Below are 23,842 nucleotides of genomic sequence, written 5' to 3' on the forward strand. Positions count from 1 at the left end.
GTCAGGAAGAATGTGTTCAAGTTGCTGATACTTAGTCATAACTACTTCAGCAATTCGACACATCTGTAAGGAGTCCCTAAAAATATTAAGAGCATCTTGTTCCCTACTGTAATGCTATTCCCTACTTTAGAAACCATGCAGTGCAGAGGGCACTTTAGCAATCCTAAACCACAGCTTTTTAAATGACTGAAAGGAAGAAGGTTGGTGAATCCTTTTAGTCTCCCAAACACCTCAGGTGAAACAACTCCACAACCAAAATAGTTACAAAAGAGCTGGGGAAACATGTAATCCTGCTTCTGCTCTGACTAGCAAAACAGAAGTTACTGGAGGATTACTGTATTCCTTCTAAGCTGAAACAAATAAAAGGACTTATTTACAACCCTGATTTCTACCTATGTCAACAGTGCACAGACATGTAAATGAGGACTCATTTCTCTATATTTTCCCATATACTAAGCACACACATAGACACTCCAAGTGTCAACATATCAAGACAGAGATAATTCAAACACTTGAAAACATCCTCTTCAAGGACTAATTGGCTTTAAAACAATTTAATTTGGCTTTGAAGCTGTAACTTTTATTAGCAACCACCAGATGGCAGAAGCAGAGGCTTCTTAGCTCTTCAACAAAAGAAAGCTGTCTTAAAGTGTGCATTAAAAGAAAACAATTGTTAATGTCTACTTTTTCTTTTCCTTTAATGGCTCCTTTTCTCCTTCTTGCCAAGAAGTAAGTTATTTTTGTTGCAATCAAACTAATACAAATTAAATGAAGAAGAAGAAAAACAAATCTCTTCAGAACACGCTTTCTCAATTTTATCAAATGGCATCTCTACTCCATCTCATAGCTCAAGGCTTTTGTGTTATGGATACTGCTAGAACAAGTTTCCTTCTAGATTTGCACAGCCATAACTCATAGTCACCCATCAAATGTATTCCCTTTGGTATCCTATGCTTCAAACTAAGAAGCTGACACACAGCCACACTGTGTAGATTAATTTCCCCTCAGGATTTGAACTTCTGGTTATCTGGAATTGTGAAAATAAGTGGGCTACAGAAGATGTAACATGATGTGCTGTGTGTTGCAATAAAGCAGCATCTGAAAGGTGGAGGAAAACAGGAAAAAATAATCTTAATAAACTCAAGTAAAAGCAGCATGTTTCAGAGGGAAAAAAAAGGAAGATATTTTAGTCCTAAGAACATTTGATTTTTAAAACCAGGTAACCTGGATCAGAGAAAGAGCATTTAAAAAAATGCATCTCAGCAGTACATACTTATAGGAACAGACTCTCTCAACAACTCCCATTTACTAAATTATGAAGTCGAGGTATCAGTTCATGCTGTGTCACAAAACAAAAATACAGCTACTTCCACAAACAATGCTGAAAGCTCCACCACACAGCCACAGCCACATCAGAAACGCCACCCTTGCTGCATTTCTTTAATACAGCTGTGTCTCCATTATGCTGATTTCTCAATCAAAGAGAAAGCTTTGCTCCTGTATTTGTCTTCTGCAAAGGAAATGCAAAATCACTCCTACACACACATCCATCAGGAATGATTCTCTTCCCTCAGTCCCAGCAGCAGTCCCAGAAACAAACAGGTAAAGCTCCCTCCTACTTCGAGACGGCGTTAGATGCAGTTGCGCAGTTAATTCTGCCTCTTTACATTAGCAAACAAGCTGCTTGCAAAATATGAAAGGCTCTCTTCCCTGCCTCCCCCCTTTCTAAATGACACCTGCAAATCACTAATCCAGTTGCCGTTTGCTTCCATATGTCAAATTACAATCTTAACTTCTGCAAAGTAACATAATAGTAATGATTAAGCCAATTACATCACAACACAGCTTAAAATGACACACAATGGAAGGATTAAAGCTCACTACCAAATAAGAGAGTCCTGTTCTTGGTGGAGCTCCCCCACTGTGGGAACATAAGTGTCTCTTTTCCTGTTGCACAAAGTTGTGAGCCTTCTGACATGTAGCTGCTGGACTGTCATTAACAAACTTATTTATATTAATGCTGCACTAAGCTGGGATCACTGCACCTCGGCATAAGCTGCGGTAGGCGGGCTCTGCGGCCGTCTCTGCAGAGTTTATGGCACTCTACACGTCCACAGACAGGTTGAGACATGTGGACGAGGTGATCTCATCCTGATTAACTGAATGAAGCCTGCCTCCTCTACCCTGTATTATTTGGGTCAGGTAGATGCTGACAGTGAAAGCCTTAGGGAAAGGGAGAGAAAGAAAAGGAGAGTAAACCTAGCATAAATATTTTCAAAGTCAACCATCTCACTCTCTGGGTAGGACCAGGCACCATTTGTAGCCTGTCTGGATGGAGACGTGTGCTACTGCATTTGACATCATAATTCCAACTGATGCCAATATTCAGCTACTACAACAATTAAATCTGGTTTAAATCTTTATATAATAATCAGCCTTTCAGACTAAGATTTTTCAGCTCTACCTCAGGGATTAAAATGTTTTAATAGAAATCGAGCATCTAAATCTCTTAGGAAGATTTCAAAAACTCAGTTATTTTTATTTGTTCTTTGGTGTTTAAATCAGCATCTTCCAAAAAGTTTAAATCTTTATCTTTTACCTTTTATTTCTGCTTTGTGAACCTTATTCTTCTTGTCTCTCCCTCTCCCTCCCCCCTTCCCCCCCCCCCCCCCGCCAACTTTGTATCCCTCCTAATTTTCTCTACCATCTGGGAATACTGGTCCCATCTGCTAAAATGTATCTTCCTGCTCCAGCTAAAATAAACACCAAATAAATTGGTACTGTTAGTATTTCACATGTCATCGTTAGGCTTTAATAAGATTAATGGGACTGAAAGCTTCCAACTTTGCAATACATTCCTGTGTTGACTGCAGACTCAGGCTGATACAACTCTTATCTATTTACTCTCACTTTATGTTAGTTTCTTGGCAACTACGGTTTTGAAGAAACTTATAATGTACGCTTATACTTGGCAGAATTTAAATGAATCAGGCATAACTGTTAAGTCTGCCCCAGAACACCTATCAGCTGTTTGTGATCTGCGAGGTGGTCATTTCCTCTCCCTCTCTCCATACACAACCATCTAAACACTGAAACAGAAGGATCAGTCAAAAGCTGGATTTATTTTTCCTTCCCCCCCTCTCTTCTTTCAGAAGAAAAAGCATGCACAGAAACACAAAAATGCATGTGTAAATTAAACTGGACATCATGTACACCACCTTCAAAAAAGCTGCTACAGCACACTAACAGCTTCTTCCTTCTGTAAAGATAGTTGCAAAAAAGCTGAATGGTTGTTTCTACTTTTCAACCAAACGAAAAGTGTGGACATCAATGCTGTCAAATTTGTGCATCTCTATACTCATCGAAAAACAACTTTTATTTAAACTGACTTCTGAAAAACTGCTTGCATTTCAATGGCCTTCTAAAGAGTACAGGTCTCACACGCACAGAAGACAACGAAACAAAAAGTTTATATTAAAATAGCATTTTTTTCTCCAATAAATGCCTTATAGGCCACCTTCATATTGGGACGACTGCTTTCTTATTAAAAAGGTGAAGTAGAGGGAATATTTGAAGCACTATTGCTGACGATCTCCAATTTGCACCTGTTCTGTGCTTAGGGGGTAAGGATAAGCTTTGGTCCTTCAAGGTATCTGCTCCCTGTGTATTTTGACAGTGTGAAACAATAGCTTTTGCTTGAATTTTCTTTTCTAAAGTAAGATTTTGTCCAAATCAATATGCCTATCTTGTATCAAAATTATTCTGTAGCTGATTTCTACACACACATCATTGTCACCAGAGACTCAACTATTCAAGGGGCAAACTACATCGGCTAGATCTTCACCAATGATAACTACAGTGAAGCTAAACAATGTTCTGCCATCTCATTCAGGTTGTTTCCCTGGGAAACAGCCCTGTTGGCTGCCAGTATGCATAAGACTAAAATCATGGGAGAATTTAAACCTAGCAGATAACATTGTAAGCTCATTCAGCAGCCTGGAAAGATCCTTTAAAAACCAAACTAAACCAAACCCCACAAAAAAATTCCAAAGCAAACAACATTATTCTAGCCTCTACAAGCAAAACAGCCTGTCAACAAACCTAAAAGTTAGTGGTGTTTAAGGATTGGTGGAATGGATATAATTAAGAGTAATTTCCTGCAGCAAATTACACTTACACTTCTGCATGCAGAGGATATGTCCTACTATGTTAAGATAGGAGTATGATACACCCAAACCCATAAAGATAGCTCCCTCAACAGTCTCCAGTAGACCTGTAGAGAAATACAGGCTAAAAGCTAGTATCAAGGAAAGCATTACACCATGCAAACTCTTAACTGTACATCCTTCTCACCTATCTTGTCTGTTATTTGCTGTTCCAGTTTATTTTCTAAATTATAAAATTAAAATTACTTTTAATTTCAAAAATGGCACTTATAATTATTGCCTCATTTGTTGAGCTAACACACTAACATCTACTTGTCATTGAGACAAACAGTAAAGGAAGCATTTCTTCAGGGAGAGGAGGTGAAATAAATTCTGGGATTAAGTAATTTGGAATGATGTATTTCCTTTCTTCCTGATTGATAAAAGGTAAATAACATTCCTAGACATATATACTTCACCATGTAATGTAAAGCTACTATTTTAAAAGAGCATTAAAAACTTGTTGGTCCTGAAGTTGTACCTTACAGAAAAGTTGCTTGGGACTGTGGAGGATGATGCTAAAGAGTTGTGACAGTACTGATTTAATTCTGTAAAACTGATGCTTGGTAACAGAAAATTCTTTCAACTTTGGGTAATAAAAAGGAGTTTCAAAGAGTAAGTCCAAGACTGAAAAAGACCTTCAAAATCTAGCCATGAAAAATATAGGAAGCCTCCTCCATAGTGCTACAGTTGTGAGAGCAATTGGCTACAATAATCTTCAGTAATATTTGTGTTTACCCACCTAGTCTGAAGGATTATGGAGATGAGTTCACAAGAGCTGACCCTCCAGGTTTATTAAATATTCCATGAATATTCTGCATGCATGCTGGATATTAAATAAAACCCAGAAAATACTGCAGACTACCATATGTTAAATACCTCAAATAATACTGTAGTAGCTCTGTTTGGTTTTTAATAATTTATTTAAATCACTTTATCACATATCAACATAAAAAGTACAATACAGACACAATGTAAATTCCATTATCATGAATAATTAGGTACTTTCAAAGCTTTTTTTTGTTCATTAATTTTGTTCATGATATTCTATATAAACTTAAAGAACTTAGTTAATCTTGTCTTGATTTTTTTAAATCTTGCTAGTAATAGCATTCTATTTTCTCACCTGCAGTAGTATCACAGCATGTGGGCCTTTAGCAGTAGGAAACTCTTCACTGTCATGATTTAGCCTATTCTTCCTACAATCTCCTTATTCCCTTTCCCATCCACTCTCTTCCTAGCTAACTAGGTAGAGACTACACACAACCTGCACTGCTTAAAATCATCTGCTATGAATGCTCAATCAAAATCATGGTTGTCACAATAATGGTTTTGGCCAACGAAACTTGAGCAATAACTAGGATACAGTCCTGGCAGAGCCGGTCTAAAGTGGTCTCTCCAACACGCATACTGTGTACCATACATTGATCTACAATTGAACACAGGGTGATGCAGCTGTTCAATCCACTACTTTCTACTTGAGATGCACTGTGAAAGGACTATGGCTTAGTCAGAAGACTGCAAAGCAGATAGTAACTACAAATTTTGAGCTGCAATTGTATGGAACAAGAACAAATTCAGCATTTGGACAAGTCCAATCTTAAAAGTGAGCTTCCATGTGGGCTACTGCATGAAAAATTTGCTCACAAATTTTATACCAAATAACAGGATTAAGACAGCCTGTGTGTCACTCTCAGATCACCTCACAGAGGGAAAATCTTTAAATTGATGGATGTAATTCACAGAAACCTCAATTCTCAGGTTGCTAATTATCATCTCCTGTGGCACCACATCCAACAATTCAAATCGATGGGACCTATGTAATAAAACTGCATCAAACTACACACCTTGTGTCCAAATGTAGCATCCTCGGAGGCCAAGACTTCAACCTGAAATTGTAAGGAGAAAGATAATTTCAAATTTAGCGACCACCAAGAACCTCTCTTTCCTGAGCACAGCACTGCAGTCCTGGCAAATAAAAGATCTGTAAATGAAGACACCAGCCCTAGGAAATCTACACACAAAAGGACACAAACAAGGTTTCTAAACCTAAACCATGCAAAAAATTACATTTGTCAGTGCACCAAAATTTACTGTAATACAGCTGGAGCATTGTTCTCCATATGGACCTGTGGCTACACCAAAAAGCTGCCTGAGCACAACCAGAATCATCAGCCATGACAACACCCTGTAGAGAAAGCCTTAACGCTTCCCCTTCCATCATCTCCTGCACCAGTGCTCCTGCAGCACTGGTCCTCCAGAGCAGAGGACTTGCTTGCAGGTTCGTGTCCTGTCTTGAGCACAGCAAATTCTTTGAAAACTGCAGAATTCAGGGAACAAAGCTTGAGACTAGCTGGCTGCAAGATACAGTGAATGTCTGAAAGCTTCAAGATGCTAGATCATCTAGTAGTGCTCCAAATCAAACTCCTTGATGGTTGCTATAAATCACACATCTCCAAGAATTGATACCCACTCATCTGGGACAATGGGAAACAAAATGCAAAAAAGCAGGCATGCTGATTTTTCATTAAACTCCTTAAAACTACTTCACACTTCAGCACCTTTCACCTGAGTATCTCAGTGCTTTTATGAATCCTAATTAATTAAGCTTCCCAATATATCAGTGAAGTAGGAAATATCGTCATCCCACTACACAGACAAAAGTGTGAGGCAGAAAGAGGTTAAATAATTTCTTACTAGTTAGGTACCAAGCCAGGGACACGCTCAGGAAAAGAAACCCAGATTTCTACTCCCAGGCTCACAGTTCAACACCTAGGAAATTCTCTGATTTACATCCTATTTTAAATGCCTACCACCACATTATAATTTATACAACTAGTATAACTATAACTAATGCATCTAATCTCCAGTTTAACTTAAGAAGAGTAGAGGATTTAAAGCAAATCAAGATGGAAAAAATTAATGTCAAGTTTCAGCCTGAAGCACGTTATAATGCCAGAGTTATAAACCCCTTGAACAAGATGGTTTGTAATGGAAAGGCTGATAAACTAACAATGATGGCAGCACTTAAATATATTTATGTCATGATCTAGCAACATATGGTATCTCTTCATCTCTAAATTAAAAGGGGTGGGGGAAAAAGGGGAAAAGGGGATAAAGCATTTATAGGAACTATGAACCAAAAAGGAAAATTAACCTGGCCACCCAATTGTGTGACCTGTCCAACTGATTAAGAATGGCAGTAAGAGGCTGCAAAATAGCATCTCAATCAATAGGAGGAAGGGGGGGGGGGGAAATCAAGTAAATAAAATCAATCTGAAATGATATGTATTAGCTACTTATATTAAGCTTCTAATCCTTTAGGCACTTTATAAATATTAAACAATCAGTCCTGGTGAGACTGATAAATATCCATAATATCTTTTACAGATGAAGAAACAGACAGAGGGTTAAGTGACTTGCCCAGGGCCAAAAAGAGAATAATCAGACACTGGATTGGAAATAACAGCATGACTGCCTGTCGCAATACAGTGCCTTGCTCAGGTACTCAAGTGGCTTCTGAAAAAAAGTCATTTCACAATCAGAAGTAGTATGGTTAGGGTTAACATGGTACTCATTTAAACTGTGAATGCCATCATAACTAGAGAGACCCCAAAACTTGAACAATCTTGTTCAAAACTCATTCAGTGTTCTTTATCCAGTATTGTGCCAGTCACGTACCCTTGATGCTATCTCCAGACCCACTGATGCTTGTAACTCTGCTACTCTGTTTCGGAGATTCATTAGGAAAACTGATGCCTTCTCTGTGTCACTACGTTTCTCTCTGACTCCCTCCTCAAACCCAACAGGGCTGCTGACACCCTGAACGCCCCACTACACCCTGCTTCTCTTGCCCTGATGGTCTCTTCCTCCTCCTTTGTTTACCAAGAGGTCCCAGTTGGGCTGGTGGCCCCATCGAGCCTGCCCAGACCTATCTGCCCTCTGCCTTGCATGCCTTCACTGCCTTGTAGGAGCACCATGGGTGGCACCAAACTCCTTCGTCTGCAGAGAGGCCATCTCACCATGTGAAGACCTTTGCTGTAGAGTACAGTGGTACTGTCAACAAATAGGTCAACATTTAAGCTCCAGCTCACTCAGGGCCAAGAGAATGCTCGCAGCTGCTACAGTTTCAAAACAAATGAATTACCATGGTGCAGCAACCAGCACATACACAAAACTCAATCCTCTTTCTTTTCGCCAAGAAACTGAGAAGAGGAACAACCTGTGACATGAAAGAACAGAAGTTTAAGCCCATGTAACATAGTCTTATGTCTCTTACATATAGAAATGTTTTCTGTCATGCTTAGAAGTCACAGAGAGAATAAAATAGCTACTGGTGTAGATAATAATTGCAAAGAAAATTGTTATTGAACTGGTATGGTAATGCCAATTCTGTTTTTCCAAGAATGATCACATCTTCTGTATTCTTTGTGATTAATATGCTTACCAGTGCACTAGTGTGTTTGTCCACTCATTTCGGTTTTCACCTCTGTATAGAAGACAGTTAAGATCAGTAAGAGGTAAGTAACTGCTGACACCGTAAGATATGCAATATTGGGATAATGTGAGGTTTTCCTTCAGGCCAAGTTTAAAAAGCAACTAACCACCACCAACAACAACAAAAAGGCCAAACCGCATCACAACCTTGGCTGGGAGGACCCCCCTCTAGTGGGAATGAGAACATACTTCAGTCAGCACCTACATCACCCAAGCTAAAGGGAACATTCCCTTAAGAATCAGACAAGCACCGTCTCTCTTAGTCATCTTCAAAATACATCACTTTCATTCTAATGGACAAAAAAAATGAACATGGGGTTCATTACTGCTTCAAGATAATCAGACATTAATCAAGAACCTATTGTACACTTAGTTACAGTTACTATTTCCTAATTCAGCTATTTCAGTTCTCTGTTCTGACCGTATGTACATAAATACAGTAGCTCGGGCAGGGCGAGGTTTTCTTTTTCTTTTACAGTGAAAAACTCACTGCATCATTACACAAAGCAGACTGAGTCCTTAAATGAAGCAGTGTTGACTTTATGTATATGTATCAGATATGGTAGTTTTCCCTTAGGCACTGCTCCAAATCTTTGCTTCAGTCCACTTTCCACTTCTCACAGTGCAGCGCTATAATAGAATTGGCCTGTTTGTCCCACGGTTTATTTCTATGCAAAAGCAATCTTTAATCACTGTTCATTGGTGGCTTTTTCCAGCTTATCCAAAGAATCAAAACAGCCTTTTCGCTTCTAAGAAACAAACCCAAACCACACTATTACATCTTGCAATTTCAGGCTAGAAGCCTATTGTAAGCAGTGAGGGGGTAAATGATGGAGTAGCATTCTAGAGAGCGTGCACGTTAATCACACACTCTGGATCAATCACAAGACACAATCAGAGGTTTAAGCAGGAGCATCCCATAGCTGGCAGAAACCACTCCTGCCTGAGTAATTCACTCCTCCTAGAGTCTGCTCCCTGCTGCTGCCCCAAGCTGAGGCACTCCAAAACCCAGGAACTGGTCAGAGTGCAACCTCTCTGCGGCTGGCCAAGATGGTGCCAAAAAACCCTGCAGGTCCTCCCCAACATACGACAAGATGAACTTCCCACCTCCCTACACAACCAAGGCCACCAATGCCTATGAAATATTCTATCATTTAATAGTAGAATAGAATAGCATTTAGTATCTTTATTTTACAAGATGGAAGAATTCATAAACATGCTCACACCAGCCTGGAGGATCCCTGAGGAGTAGTATGTGGAGTACCCTGAAACAAGTTGGGGAGTAGCCCTGAGTCTTCTTTCTGCTAGAAATAATGAGACATACTGTTTTTGTTTTGCATTTCAATAAAGCACTTGTACAACTCCAGCAAACAATATTGCATCACAAGCAAGAGACGTGCAGTAAATCATGCACAGTCATTTTATCTCCCTGTCACAGAGAAAAGGAGTTGAAACACAGATCAGAACCTCGAGAAGCAATGCTGAACAATAACTTTTTAGAACAGAGTTGTACAACCTAGTGATCAGACGATATAAGGAATTATTATAATTTGGTCTTCTCCAAAGCCATACTTGGCATTGATTTGGTCCTCAGCTCAGTTCAGCTCCTCCTTCTCCCATCAAGACTTTGTTTGAGATAGGATTAGGTGGAACCGAGCAAAAGTCACAGAAGTGGAATCTGTTAACAGGAAAAATTACAGCTATGCTTAATACCCAGACGGTTATGCAAACAATAGAATATGAAGTAGCACACAACGACAAACTAACTCGCTCACAAAAGACATGGGTCACAGAATGCCCTCTCCATCTTTTTTGGGGGAATCTGAAAATACGGACTAGTATTTACTTCTGATGCATACCGATTCCCTTATCACATCCTGTTAACAGTAATGCTGAGAAGGAACATTGATCTACATCTAACTACCCAGGCAAAAAAATCCCAATACATCAGACACTTAATGCTGCTCTCAGCCTTGGGTCGGTGCTCCTCAGAGTTCATCTAATGGAGTCACTGTACTTGCAGCTGGCAGGTGAAGGGGTTACAGCTACTCTGGCAAGGAATGCAGTGGACTGGATCAGCTCTGATCAAGACAAAATATTCTGCACATGCACTTGTAGTTTCTGTGGGTCACACACAAGAATTTGCCCAGCTGGCTGCAAATTTTATAGGCTTTCTATTGTCATTTGTATGACATTATTATTTCAGGAAAATTATAGCACAAGGCTTTTCTGATACCTTGAGGGGTTTTGCCAACTGCCTGCTTGCCATAAAGAGATGCCTCTGGCAGTTTAAAATATGTTCAAAACAAAATAAATGCGTATGTTAATACTCCAATTTTGCAGTACTTTTGTCTTCCCTGTTCAGGAGAGATCAATCAGATCAGAAACGACTCTCTTGCCCATGATAACAAGATCTGTAAACAACGAGGAAATGGAGGTGCTCTCTTCTGAATTGCTGTCAAATTGTCTTGCCATTGGGGTGCACTTCTTCCCCAATTGTGGCAATCACACTGCCCAGTCCATAACCAAACTATTTGCTCTTGTACTCGTATTTGGTCTCTGACTTGGACAGGACTTCAGGGCAGGTGGGAGGAGGCTCTGTAGTCTCAAAAACTTATAGATAAGACTCATTAGTCTAGATGCAGAGCAATGCAAACGTAACTCCAACTTCTACATACCAATCTTGCTGAGCTGTTTATGGGAAATAACCTGCATAGAGTGAATCATGGAGGATGCTGTAGTGCTTGGTGTAGACAGACCCTCATAATCCTTTTCTAGTTCAAATTCTCATCTTTTAAGGATTTCCCATCAGCCTACCCACCCACACACCACAAGTTCTGAACCTGCTTCCAACAAAGGTGACAAAAAGTTAATCCAGTTTTCATTTTTCAAAGTCCATAGAAACTTTATTTCAAAGATGAATATGGCTGTAGCCATTCTTATCTTTATGAAATACAGCCTAACTAGCCATAATAATCACCTCCCTTTGCCTTCCTTTTGAAGGCATTTAGGATTCAACAATTGTAGAAGATGTCCTTCTCACTGGAGCAGGGACAAACCTACATGACCCACAATAGTTTCTGGCAATTCTTCAAGGATGGACTGAGGGCATACACAGCTTTTAATGCATGCAAAACTGTAGGAATAAACTTTGGTTACTGCAACAACCCTTTGTTCCCTTTTTCTCTGCTACCTGCCAGCAGTTTTGTTTATTTTCAATGGTAATCATGCACATACTTCAGGCTTGGTTTCAGGTTTGCAGCAGCCGAGGACTAAGCATGTTCCCTCATCAACCCTTGAACAAATACATGAATGACACACCTTTGTTATCACCCTGAATCTAAGCCTGAAATAAAGGCATGACAGTCACACAGTATAAATCTCGTGAATTAAGGATAGATCAGCTGAGATATCCTCACTTTCTATACAAGTCTGTTGAGACTAGTTACTCAAGGCCTCCTGGTTAAGTAAATGCCAGCTCCTTACAGTCTGACCTGTGTAAAAATTGCATACAATGTGACTCACTTCAGGGCAATTATTCATTAAATTGGGCATCCACTTTTTTTCTTAGAACTTCCCCTTAATTATTTTGCTTGTTCTTTCTGGGATAGGATAGGATAGGATAGGATAGGATAGGATAGGATAGGATAGGATAGGATAGGATAGGATAGGATAGGATAGGATAGGATATAATAAGTCATTTATCTATCATATCATTGTATTTAGCAGTAACAAAGATCACTGGTCTAATTTTTGAAGCCACAACTCTGAGCTCAAAAAATACAAATTAAGTAACAAAATGATATGTTTAAAATGATAGAATAACTTTGTGTGCTACTTTGTTTCAAAAGGTTTGAAAATATGCTTAAAGAAACGATGCTCCAGATCAAATTGCTTATTAATTCTCCTCATTCTCCTTATTAGCATGTACAGACAACACAATGGCTCAAGGACGCAGCTCTCTGAGGCAGCTCTGTACTTGGTCAGCCAGTGTTCAAGATAAAAGACAATGATGCCTTATGTTCTTAAAAGCTGTTTAGTGGAACAAATCTGTCCTGCTCATATTTTTAATTTTTTTCTTAAATGCCAATGTTTTTTGAGAAGCTGATTTACCGCAACAACAAAAAACATTCACATCTTCAACACTGTGCCCAAAACGCTTTCTTGGAAGTGCTACTGAATAACCTGCTGGTTCAGTCTTTCTTTGTGAATATTTTGCACAATCCTGGGAACAAGGCCAATCACTAAGAAGCAAAGAAATTATATTCTAGATATTAGCTAACTAAAAGCAATAATCATCAGACTTATGAGATGCAATACTCATAACAGAATTACATATATTAGAAGCAAATCAGAAGAAAAAAGTTGTGTGCTATGGGGCAATTCCTATAACAACAAAAAGACAGAAAGGTAAAAACAAATTTAAGTCTGCACCAGGAAGTAATCATTACAAATCCCAAATAAACTGACATTTGTTATTGTGTACATGTGTGCTTCGTGCAGGCTGCCTGTAGGGGAACCTATGAGACCTGAAGGGAGGTTGTAGCCGGGGGGGTTGGTCTCCTCTCCTGGGCAACCAGCACCAGAACAAGAGGACACAGTCTCAAGCTGCACCAGGGGAGGTTTAGGCTGGATGTTAGGAAGATCTTCACAGAAAAAGTGATTGGCCATTTGAATGGGCTGTCCAGGGTGGTGGTGGAGTCACCATCACTGGAGGTGTTTAGCAAGAGACTGGATGGTACTCTTGGTGCCGTGGTTTAGTTGATTAGATGGTGTTGGATGATAGGTTGGACTCGATGATCTCAAAGGTCTTTTCCAACCTGGTCTATTCTATTCTATTCTATTCTATTCTATTCTATTCTATTCTATTCTATTCTATTCTATTCTATTCTATTCTATTCTATTCTATTCTATTCTATTCTATTACCATATAAAGATCTGATCAGCAGCAAATTCATGACACTAACACATTCATCTGCTTTTGTAATTTGAAGATGAAACAGGTAAAATGTGGATACACACATGCATGTTTTCCCTCTGTAAACATATACTCATAGTTAAAACCTTTTGTAATTTTCTGTCATACTGTTTTTCAAATATATATATATATATATGCAAGGATGTGTAACACAATTAGTTTTTTCAGACTGTAACACTGCATCAAACAGAGTAGCTGCACAGAAAATTAGCATTTGTTATTTATCTGTTTGACAATGTAGAGATAAAAATGATTGTTGTACTTCGACTGAATTATCAGAGCAGTCATCATAGAATCACAGAATGGTTTGGGTTAGAAGGGACTTTAAAGATCATCTGGTTCCAACCCACCTGCCATGACCAGGGACATCTTCCAGTTGCTGTTTAATTTCCCTCAAGAAAAGAGTAGTGGATATAATAAAAGCAAATTTCCAACCTTTCAGCCTCACACATTATAATATATGGGAAATCCCGAAAAACTGTTATTATACCATGTAACATCAGCACAGCAATTACTGCCATCAGTAAGCCTTTTATTTAGGTATTGTGTCTGCACCTTTTCTAATCCATTTTTATTGCTTACTCTCTTGTTCTAACACCAGGATTTCATTTTAATTCCCCACTTCCAAAATGGGGAATCGTAAAAGCTTGTCTGCCAAAATTCACCACATAGAGTCTCCACATCAGCCACTTCTGTGTGCTATCATACTGCCAGGCTGCAGTGACCCTGCTCAGAAAACACTGAAAATGGTTAAAATGTTGCTGCCCTCTACTTGCAGGACCGGAGACTCCCACTGTCACAGCTTAGCAACCCAAGGGGCCACCTGAACACCCCATGATAGTCCCTTTCAGACAAAGTCAGGTTGCTTTGCATAAATATAAGATGCCATCTGCAAGCAAGAAGAAGGTGGTACTGAACAACTGCAATGCCATAATGCTTTTCAATATTTCAGAATGCTCCAGAAAGGCATGTTTTTAAAGCCACCCTCACCCAAAGGGGAAGGGGTTTTGCTGTTTTGAGGTCAAAACTGCAGAACACTCCCTTAACTCGCTTTTCCTACCTCTCCACATAATTACTGCATGTATCTCCTGTAAAAGCAGGAACAAATACAGTCCTAGATAAAACTGTACATCTTAACGGTCTTGCCTAAAACAAGTCAAACAATTTGCAGCAAAATTGAAGATAAGTGACCAAGGACAAAAACCTATACAGAAACAAAGCTTCACGTTTCAACTATACACCGTTCTGTCAGCAGCTTTCTCCTTTAATTGAGCCCATGTACAACCCACATCAAAGATACTACATTATTTCGTGCTGAAAATATTGGAAGCATGTTAGGAAGCGGTGGCAAACAGAAAGGATCTGTCAAAGGTAACAGATGTATCAAGGGCACCAAGTGATGTGAAGAAGGCATTAATTATCTATGCTGAAAAAGAAAAGGTGTTTGAAAAACCGACACTGTTTTCAAAAGATTCAACATACTCCTATTGTGCCCCGGAGAAAAAGCTTCTTGCACTTAAGACAACATTATTTTGGGTACGTGGGTTAAAGACCGTTATTAATGTTTATTTTTTTATGTTTCAGGTGAGGAAGCACATAATGCAGGGAGCACTCTGTTTTAAAGTTAAATACGGTTTTAACTTTGAAACCTGTCTCTCACAACCAATTCCAACTGTAAACTGCATTCTTGATTCCGGCTTTACATGTTATTAGTAACTTACACAACCTAGCTGAACCTCAAAAATAAGAGAACCTTTTTGTAATTCAGCACAACCTCCATAGTATTTGCAACTTGCACTTTCCATTTTCCCTTTTGCTTTATCTGGAAAGTGATGCTTTTTGAGAATAAAACACTAATAAGCAAAAAAAGTCACACCAAGGCAAAATTTATCACCAAATCTATCCTACATACAGTTTATGTTCTTGTTAACTTGTTTTCCTATGTCGTTTACAGTTCTACTTGCCCATAACCTAGTTCTAGAGAAGAAACTGCTTCTTCGTGACTCTTATGCTGCCCCATCTCCACCTTCCCTCATAGGACTGCTGAAATGGGACTTTCTAAAGCATGATTTGGAGAAAACACAAAAACTATTCTTTTCATCTTTAATGAAAAAAAAATAACCCACCACATCAGAATGGAGATGAGCAACAATTAAAGCACAACAACCCCACACTGTTTGTTTGCTGTTGTTGTTGTTTTTTAAGAAGGCTGAAGCGTATTTCCCTGGAGGTAATTAAAACATACAAAATGCAAGTCTGATAGTGCATACTCCTAAATTAACACTGTTGCCATAGAAGTGTGATATGATCAACAACAGAATCATGGTGGTCCATGCAACTGTAAACCACATCAGGAAATGACCTAGGCAATTCACAACAGGGATACAACAGGCTCTCAGAACCCAGTCCCTACCTTCCCAAATAGATAGCTCTTCCTGACATCTTCTCCTTTATCACCATCATAGTATATCCAGAAGGTGGCTAGTAGTGACAACATCTGAGCAATTCACTGGGGCATTATCGGAATATTGTCAGATCCAGAACACAGGCTTTGTACAACAAAGTATTGACACACCTGCCAAATACACACGCAGGAGCAATCTCCTGGGCAATGTTCTGTATTTCATATTGCAACTTGAAAAGGTAAATCTGTGCAACAAGACCCAGCTGAAATTATTTTTTGCCAATGACCTAAGCTTTTGTCTTGAATTATTTTACAGTGCATCCCCATTGCCTCCCCATGAGGTATGAAGATTGATAAACACTGCTGGATTAACTGGTTTAAAAATTATTCAGGTGTCACTGCCAGGCAGCTTTTGACCCTTCTGGTATCAGGATTTGAGAGTTTACTGGGAAAGAACAAGTGCTCCAGTCTGTGCTCTAATTCCTTCACACTCTTACAGATCACAATAGCAATACACTTCCTTAGAGCTGAAGGAAAAATTTGCTCTCAAATCTGATCCAGCTTTACACCAAACATTTCAATGGGGTAGGCAAAAATACAAACATTCCTAGCAGTCATTTCAGTCCTAAGTACCGTGCATAATAATAAAAGTCTAAATAAACCTACGAAGTATTTGTGTCTTTTGCCCTTTCCCTTCTCTCTCTGTTGCAAGAGATACATGTTCCACAATTTCAAAAACACACAAAGCCCAAATTTACACACAGGAACCAATTAGGTTTCTTAAATTCTTGAATGAATTACTCAAATTGGGACTTTCTCTCACCCAAATGCAGAACACATGATTTTGCAGACTGCTTCAGTGTTTCACTTTTTTTTGCTATACCCATTAAAACCAACAACAATTTATATCCAAATTCTTCCCTAAGTTACTTGTAGCAAATAGCAGCTTACTTATAAAAGCCTGATGAATTGCAGAATCTTGGCTTCAGAATTCAATTACATGTTAGAATATTAAAAATTCTAGAGTCCATAAACAATGACTATAAAACTGTTTATAGCGGGTTTAGTATTTTATTTGAATACTGCAATATAAACTATAAATGTTCTTCCTCCCCTCCTCCTTTTCTTCTTACTTGTTTGCTGCAGTTTCTTCACACAAACAGAACACACTCAGGGAAAGAGAAGAGGAGAAAGGATGTGGCAGGCTATTGACACCTCCTCACAAACTCTGATTCTTCATTGTGCTTTATGCTGTTATGAGAGTTTTATTCTGGGTCTACAAGGGTGGGTGCTTCTGGATAATTACAGGATACAAGCTAGCTTTTTTTTTTTTTTTTTAGCCTGTCTCAATTTCAAAGTAATCCCCCTATTCATGTTTTTGTTATCATTCAAAGTAAAACAGCAAAACAAATCAATTACTAATGGACCTGTGCAGTTTTCTAAACTTAGCCTTTCTATATAGTGGTGTGCATATAAGGTAATATTCGGTGCAGCAATACATGTCCAAGCATGAGGACCTGGTATAAATCCTCAACCTCACTGACCATTTTTGTAAAGATTTCTTCTTTTTGCACATACATATTGCATGAGTTAGCTTAAGAGAAGATACAGCAAGCACCTGAGTGGAGATTTTTTTTCCTGTAACTTCCTGAAGAAGTAAATGCCAGCACTCACCCTGTTTTCTAGTTGTGGTATCTGCACCAATAACAGTAAGCTGGAAATCTCAAATACTGCCTTTTAATGTATATCTTATTTTAGGCTCCATTTTAGGCAGAATGTAAAGAAAGACTTGAACTACAATCTCAAAGGTGAAAGGCTAGAGTTTTAATTACTGAACTGTGCAGCCCTGGCAGGTCTTTTCACACTTTTTGTGGAATCCATTTTGTTTCTGCATTTCTGCTACGGTTCTCCTTCTTCCTTTAAAACAAAGAATACATCACTGTATTTATAAGGAAGCTGGTCGTGGACAGGTTTTGCTGCAGATCATTTACATCTCATTCTGAGTTTACAAACAGCTGTCCCATGCATCTCCACTGGATACAACTTCAGTCTAGACAGGGGAAATCCAAGCTACTGCTGCCCAAACAACATAAACACAGGAAGATTTTCAATCCATCATTTCATTAATAGGAACATGTGTAATAATATAAGGGGAGGGTGTTTTGGAAGAAAGCCTATTTCAGAGCCTGAAAGAGTGTAATTGCATGGTATTGTTCTTGTGTTAGGCAGGGCTATGGAACGACACTCGCAAACCAGATTTTGGTGCCGTGGTAGATTTCAATAAAATAAGCCTTGTTTCTCCAACAGAAGTGGCTTTCAAGACTACTGAAATCTCTGAATTAAATGGTAAACAGACAATACAAGACTTACACAGCACTGGCATTCATCTTGGCTTTGAGACAATCAGGTCAGTGCCCACACAAATATATTTCTAGCATGACCATTATTTCTGGTTTTCTTCAAATCGTTTTACCTGGGAAACAGCATTAAACACATCAGTTGCTAACATACTAATTACATTCTCCCTCTGTGCCAGCCTGTCGTCTGTCCCCAAACATGTAAATGTCTAAAAAAGACCAGCTTCCAATGCAGTCATTTCTATGTTGTTACGCTTTTAGAGAACACTGCAGCATCCCTTCAGACATTTGGAGCACCCACACATAAACACCACAAAAAATAAAATAAACATTAAGACTATTCTCCTTTTTTTGGTCCTCATTTCATTTTTTATTCCTGAGTAATAGCTGTCCCTTCATCAAGAGGTTCAATTTACAATCATGATCTCAGATCAACTTTTACCAGTGGGTGTCAGTGTAACAGTGTAATGATACACCGGGGGGGTGGACAGGGAGAAAACACATGAACAAACAAAGATTAAGTTTTATTTTTAAATATCACATTTGTATTAAAAAGTGAAGAGTGAAGACATTTCCTTTCACAATGTGTTTTACTGCAGGTTTATTCTGCAAAGATGCTCTAGCTCTGCGTGTGTTTGTGTTTACATGCCCAAAGTAATTAATTTCAGTTTTTCAGATCTATGCATGTTTTGTGTACATACACACATGCACACAAACACTGACATGCAGTAAATGTTTGGTATATAAACCTTTTTCATCATTTTGGCACAGTGAAACTGTCTCTTTAATTCAAACTTCACAGCGAACAGTTAAGAGGCTCTGTGGACCCCAACTTATTAACCTGTGCCAATTTAAACTATATTACTCAAGAGGTTCAAAAAACTAAAAATAGGTGTTAATCTGTGCAGACTGACAGCAACTAATCAGTACCTGCGCTGTCACAACTGTCCCTCCTACTCATAAAGGGGGGAAGGAAATACAGCACATGTGGAAGCCAGAAAAGGAGATCGACAGTTTTGTTTGGGGGAGGTTGGTTGGTTGGTTGGTTGTGTAAGTGGTTGGGTTTTTTGTTTTGGTTTGGTGTTTTTTTCCCCTTTTTCTTTTAGCCTACATTTGTCTGTTCTGAAATTAAAAACCCAACAAAACTGGTAGAGATCCATTTGAAAACTTGTTTCTGTACTAGTGAGCAATGGCTTCCTGAAATCAAGAACTGCTTGAACACCTACCAAATTAATCTATCAAATTGATAAAAGCCTTTTATTTTTATTTACCATAAACCCAAACCAAACTTAAACACTGTCCTTAGTTTCAAGTCTAATTGGACGCATTTAAACACATTAAAACAACCTTTTGTCTTTTCAATGTTGCTACATTAATAACTTGGTTCACAGTCTCTCCCCACCAAAGCGACAAAGGTATGTACATAAACCGGAGCAGATACCCATCTTCGTCATTTGTCCAGTTCCCCGCAGTAAGCTGGTCCTGTGCATTGGTGGTAACCCAGTTACGTGCTCACATTCTCAACTGCCTTTTATTAATACGTGCTGAACCAAAATAAATTCATGTTGCAGCTCACAGACTGCTGCTTGCTGCGGCTGCAAGGGTAACTGTAGTTCTGCCCCCTCCCCAAGCCCTAGAAAAGTGGGTTAAAAAAAGTCAGTTGGGCCAGCTCGTTACTGAATTGGCAAAAAAAAAAAAAAGCAATGAACTAGGTTAAGCCTTTCCGTATACACCTCGTGCTGTCCGAGGCATGCCGGACTTCGTGAAAGAATTATTTTTCCGAGCAAGCTATCACGGTCACACTCGCAGGAAGTACCAAAATAATGTAAAACAATCCTGTAAAACCATTGTTAAGAGAAGGAAGTAAACAACACGGGATTGAGGAAAGGGGGGGAAGGGGGGCGGGTACTTTGCGAGCCTCGTTTGCGTATGGCTGAGAAGCAGAATTTTTGGAAGGGCCCGGACCGGGCCGAGGCGGGCGGCGAGGAAACAAATGGCCGCGGAGCGCGGCGCAGTAACGGCCGCCCTGCGCCCGCGCCCTGCCGCGCGCCAATGGCGGCCCGCGTGCCCCTCCCCCGCCGCCGCGCGCCCAGACCTGTTTTTGTCTGCTTCAGCAGCAGCGCTCCAGCTCGCTCGGCTTCCTCGCGCTGCCCGCCTCCTACTCCCCAGCCCCCCCGCCCTTATTTTCCGTCCCTTTTCAACCATCATCCACTCATTTTAATTACGCAGAACGAGTTGCAACTCATCCAGCCTCAAAGCTATATTAAAAAGAGAGAGGGAGTGTGAGCAAAGAGGACGGGAAAAGAAGGAGATGGAAACACAGAAAAATCAGTTGAGGGTGGAGTTACAGCTGGTGAGGGCATGATAACGCTCTTTACCTTACAGTAAATTTTAAGTGCAACATTTTAAGCTTTCTCCGAGGTCAGCAGAAAATACCCCCTCCGTGCTTATACTCTCCTACGTTCTTTCAGAAAAAGATCAGTGCCTATCCCCTTACACCGTCTAAAATATAAACCACCCCAAATGCCAAACAGAGGTGAGGCTGGCCTCTGCTGAACGGACTTTCCTCCACGAGTTTCCAAGTTTCCGTATTTAGGCCGCCGTCAGGATTCACTGCTCTTTAAACCACTCTGAGGAATTAAACAAGAGCCATTAAGAGCCGGCGAGGGAGCCGCGGGGGACGGGGGGTGCGGCCTTGGGCAAGGAGAAACTGCCTGCCATTTGCCTCGGCCCTATCCTCGGAGGGGAGGTTGTTTGCCCTCAGCACGCAATCCTCCTCAGCATTTATGTGGATTTACAAAGGCACATCTGTGCGTGTTGGAGGGCCAGCCTGACGTGTTCTCTGCTCGCAGCAGCTGCGGTTTCTGAGGAAACAAGGCTGATTTTCTAGTCAGGCTGGAAGGGCGCTCCCCCCCCCCCCCCCAGCCCCCCCAGCGCCTACGTGCGGGGGAGGGGGGCTGGGAACGGCGGGGGGAGGAGAGGAGAGGCCGCGCCGCAGCGGAGCCTCCGGAGTAGCGGGGGAGGGGTGGCCCGGACCGCGCGAGGCCTGCCGGGAATGTGGCAGGGCTGGCTTTCCCAGGGCGGCTCTGGCTGTCGCAATCCTTCTGTCCCTCGGGTGCTGGGTTTTTTTCACGTCAACCTTTGGAGGCGCGCTGCTGTTGAGCGAGGGCTCAGAACTGTTCAGGGGCTGTTCATCGTTTGCCAAAAATCCCTTTTAAGCCTACCAACTTGGTGGGGGGAACCCCAAGTAAATCTCGTTTAACTCAGTTCTAGCCCTCTTCGGTCCTGCGAGGCGAATTTTCACGCTTCGCCCTTCGAGGAGACGGGCTCCTCCAATGATAAAACCCGGTTAATTTAAACCACTCCAATTATTTAAACGGAGGGCAGAGTTCCAAGGCATTAACATTCTGCATGGGATGAACACACCTGAGCAGGGGGACGTCCCTCTCTCGCTTTCACGTTTACTGAGTCCCTTTTCAAAAACCCGGCCCTTGCAACGAATAAAAGCAGATACATTCCCGTGCCCGTGAATGATTAACCTCGGCCAGTCCGGCGAGAGGCGGCGGGGGCGGGAGCGGGGAGGGCGGCGGCAGCAGCAGCTAGCTGGGGGCCCGCGTGGGGAGGCGGCGGAGCGGCATAAAACCACCGCCCCCTTCAGCCCCCGCAGCCTTTTCTGCCCCCGCCCCGCTTTCCCGAGGGGGGCTGCGGTACATAAATTCGCCTTCCCAGTAAATTTCGTAACGGCTGTGCTACCTGCTTCGCCAAAAAAAAAAAAAAAAAAGTTAATTAAAAGGCTGTAGAGTAAACCTGAGGCCAACAAAGACATGCCAGGCAAGATTAAATGTTCCGAGCTAAAAACGAGCGCAGTCCTTCACTCCTCTCTTCTACCCGCTGCCCAGTAAGTCCCCCTAACTAAAAAGATTGGCGGGAGAAGAGGAGGTGGAACTACTGCTATTCTGGACGGGCAGAAGAAACAGGAGAGTAGGAAAAATCCACGTAGAAAGACTTTTGAGAAATTCGGTAAATAACTAATTGACTGAAATAGGCAAAGGTGGAAGATAACAGTTGAGCTCTTTGTTCTGATACTAAAAGCAGCAGATAAAACTTTAATCCCTTGTAGCTGTTTATTTTTAAACTGTCCAAATATTTTCCTGTGCACACACCATAACAAATTAAATTTCACTGATGTTTAGCACTTGAGATCACTGTAGCCAAGCAAGGAGTTGATACTGAGATATAAAAAGCTAATGTTACATTTTTTTCAAACTTGATTGCCTACTGTTAGATACCTATGTTCATATTTAGTCACTGAAATAATTGGCCTAATTTTCAGAAATTATAACCAGTCACATTTTCAATTAATTTCACATCTCTGAAAATTAGGCCATTATGTATCTAAATCTGACCTAGGTTTAAAAATTCTGGTTGTATCTCTGGAACAGAAAAATGAAGTGATTATAACCAAATCCTGGAATAATTACTTAAAGGTGGAGAAACCAGAAGGGAAAATTATTAATGGACAGTGGTATGCAGTTTACAAAAAGCTATGTGGATAATTGCATAAAAACACTCCAAACTCTTTCTTGAATCTGATACTTAGATTGGTTACAGTTGTTGTTGGGGGTGGGGGGTGAGTGGGCAGGAGGGGAACTAACAAACACCCCCACTGCCAAAACCAACCAACCCAACCAATGGGAAAAAAAAAACAACCAACAAAAACCCCCAAAGCAAAACAAGCAAACAAAACCAAACAACAACTAAAACCCCCAACTCCAAAACAAAACACATGCACACACAAAAAAATAAATTAAAAAACCCAACAACACAAACCAACCAGCCAAACCCGAGCCCAAACAACTCCCACCCAAACTGAAAATAGCCCACATCTACAAACTGGCAGTACTGATCCAAAACATTGGGACCTATTAAGGATAATGCACATTTTCCCCACAAAAGAATTAAAAACCAAAACACACACAAAAACACTCCCCAAGAAACAACCACCACCACTCCAAACTGGCAGTACTGATCCAAAACACTGGGACCTATTAAGGGTAATGTACATTTTCCCCACAAAAGAATTAAAAACCAAAACACACACAAAAACACTCCCCAAGAAACAACCACCACCACCACCACCCCCCAGCTCCAAATCTTCTGCTTTAAAGAGGAGAAAAGGCAGTGTGGGTAAAAATTGCATGTACATGTGTATTTCAATGACTCCAATTCAGTTGTTACTTCTATCTATAAAAGGGCTGCTTTTCCCACGACTTTAAATGAGTTTTTCTTTAAGTTTGAGGTAAAAACTAGTATTAGAAATAGAAGGAAAAAAGATTCTTAAGAAGTGCCAAAACCAAGCCTGTTTCTTTCCTTCTGCCAGAACTGGAGTCAGTTTTACCAG

General features: G+C 40.4%; 1 protein-coding gene across 6 annotated transcripts in view; it reads right to left on the bottom strand.

Annotated features, from left to right (window-relative positions):
- ARID1B (AT-rich interaction domain 1B) overlaps positions 1 to 23,842 on the bottom strand; it is a 336,705-nt gene that overhangs the window by 138,559 nt on the left and 174,304 nt on the right. For 3 of the 6 annotated variants that reach the window (XM_068151402.1, XM_068151377.1, XM_068151368.1), the window contains one exon: positions 6,053 to 6,094. The exons of the other annotated variants lie outside the window; for them this stretch is intronic. In XM_068151402.1, coding sequence (XP_068007503.1) covers positions 6,053 to 6,094 — 42 coding nt within the window. The remainder of the gene's footprint in view (positions 1 to 6,052; positions 6,095 to 23,842) is intronic. 6 annotated transcript variants of the gene reach the window in all.

This window comes from Melanerpes formicivorus, unplaced genomic scaffold (genome assembly GCF_026170545.1).
Source record: "Melanerpes formicivorus ecotype bairdi unplaced genomic scaffold, bMelFor1.0.p_v2 SCAF_2, whole genome shotgun sequence".
NCBI classification, from domain to species: domain Eukaryota; kingdom Metazoa; phylum Chordata; class Aves; order Piciformes; family Picidae; genus Melanerpes; species Melanerpes formicivorus.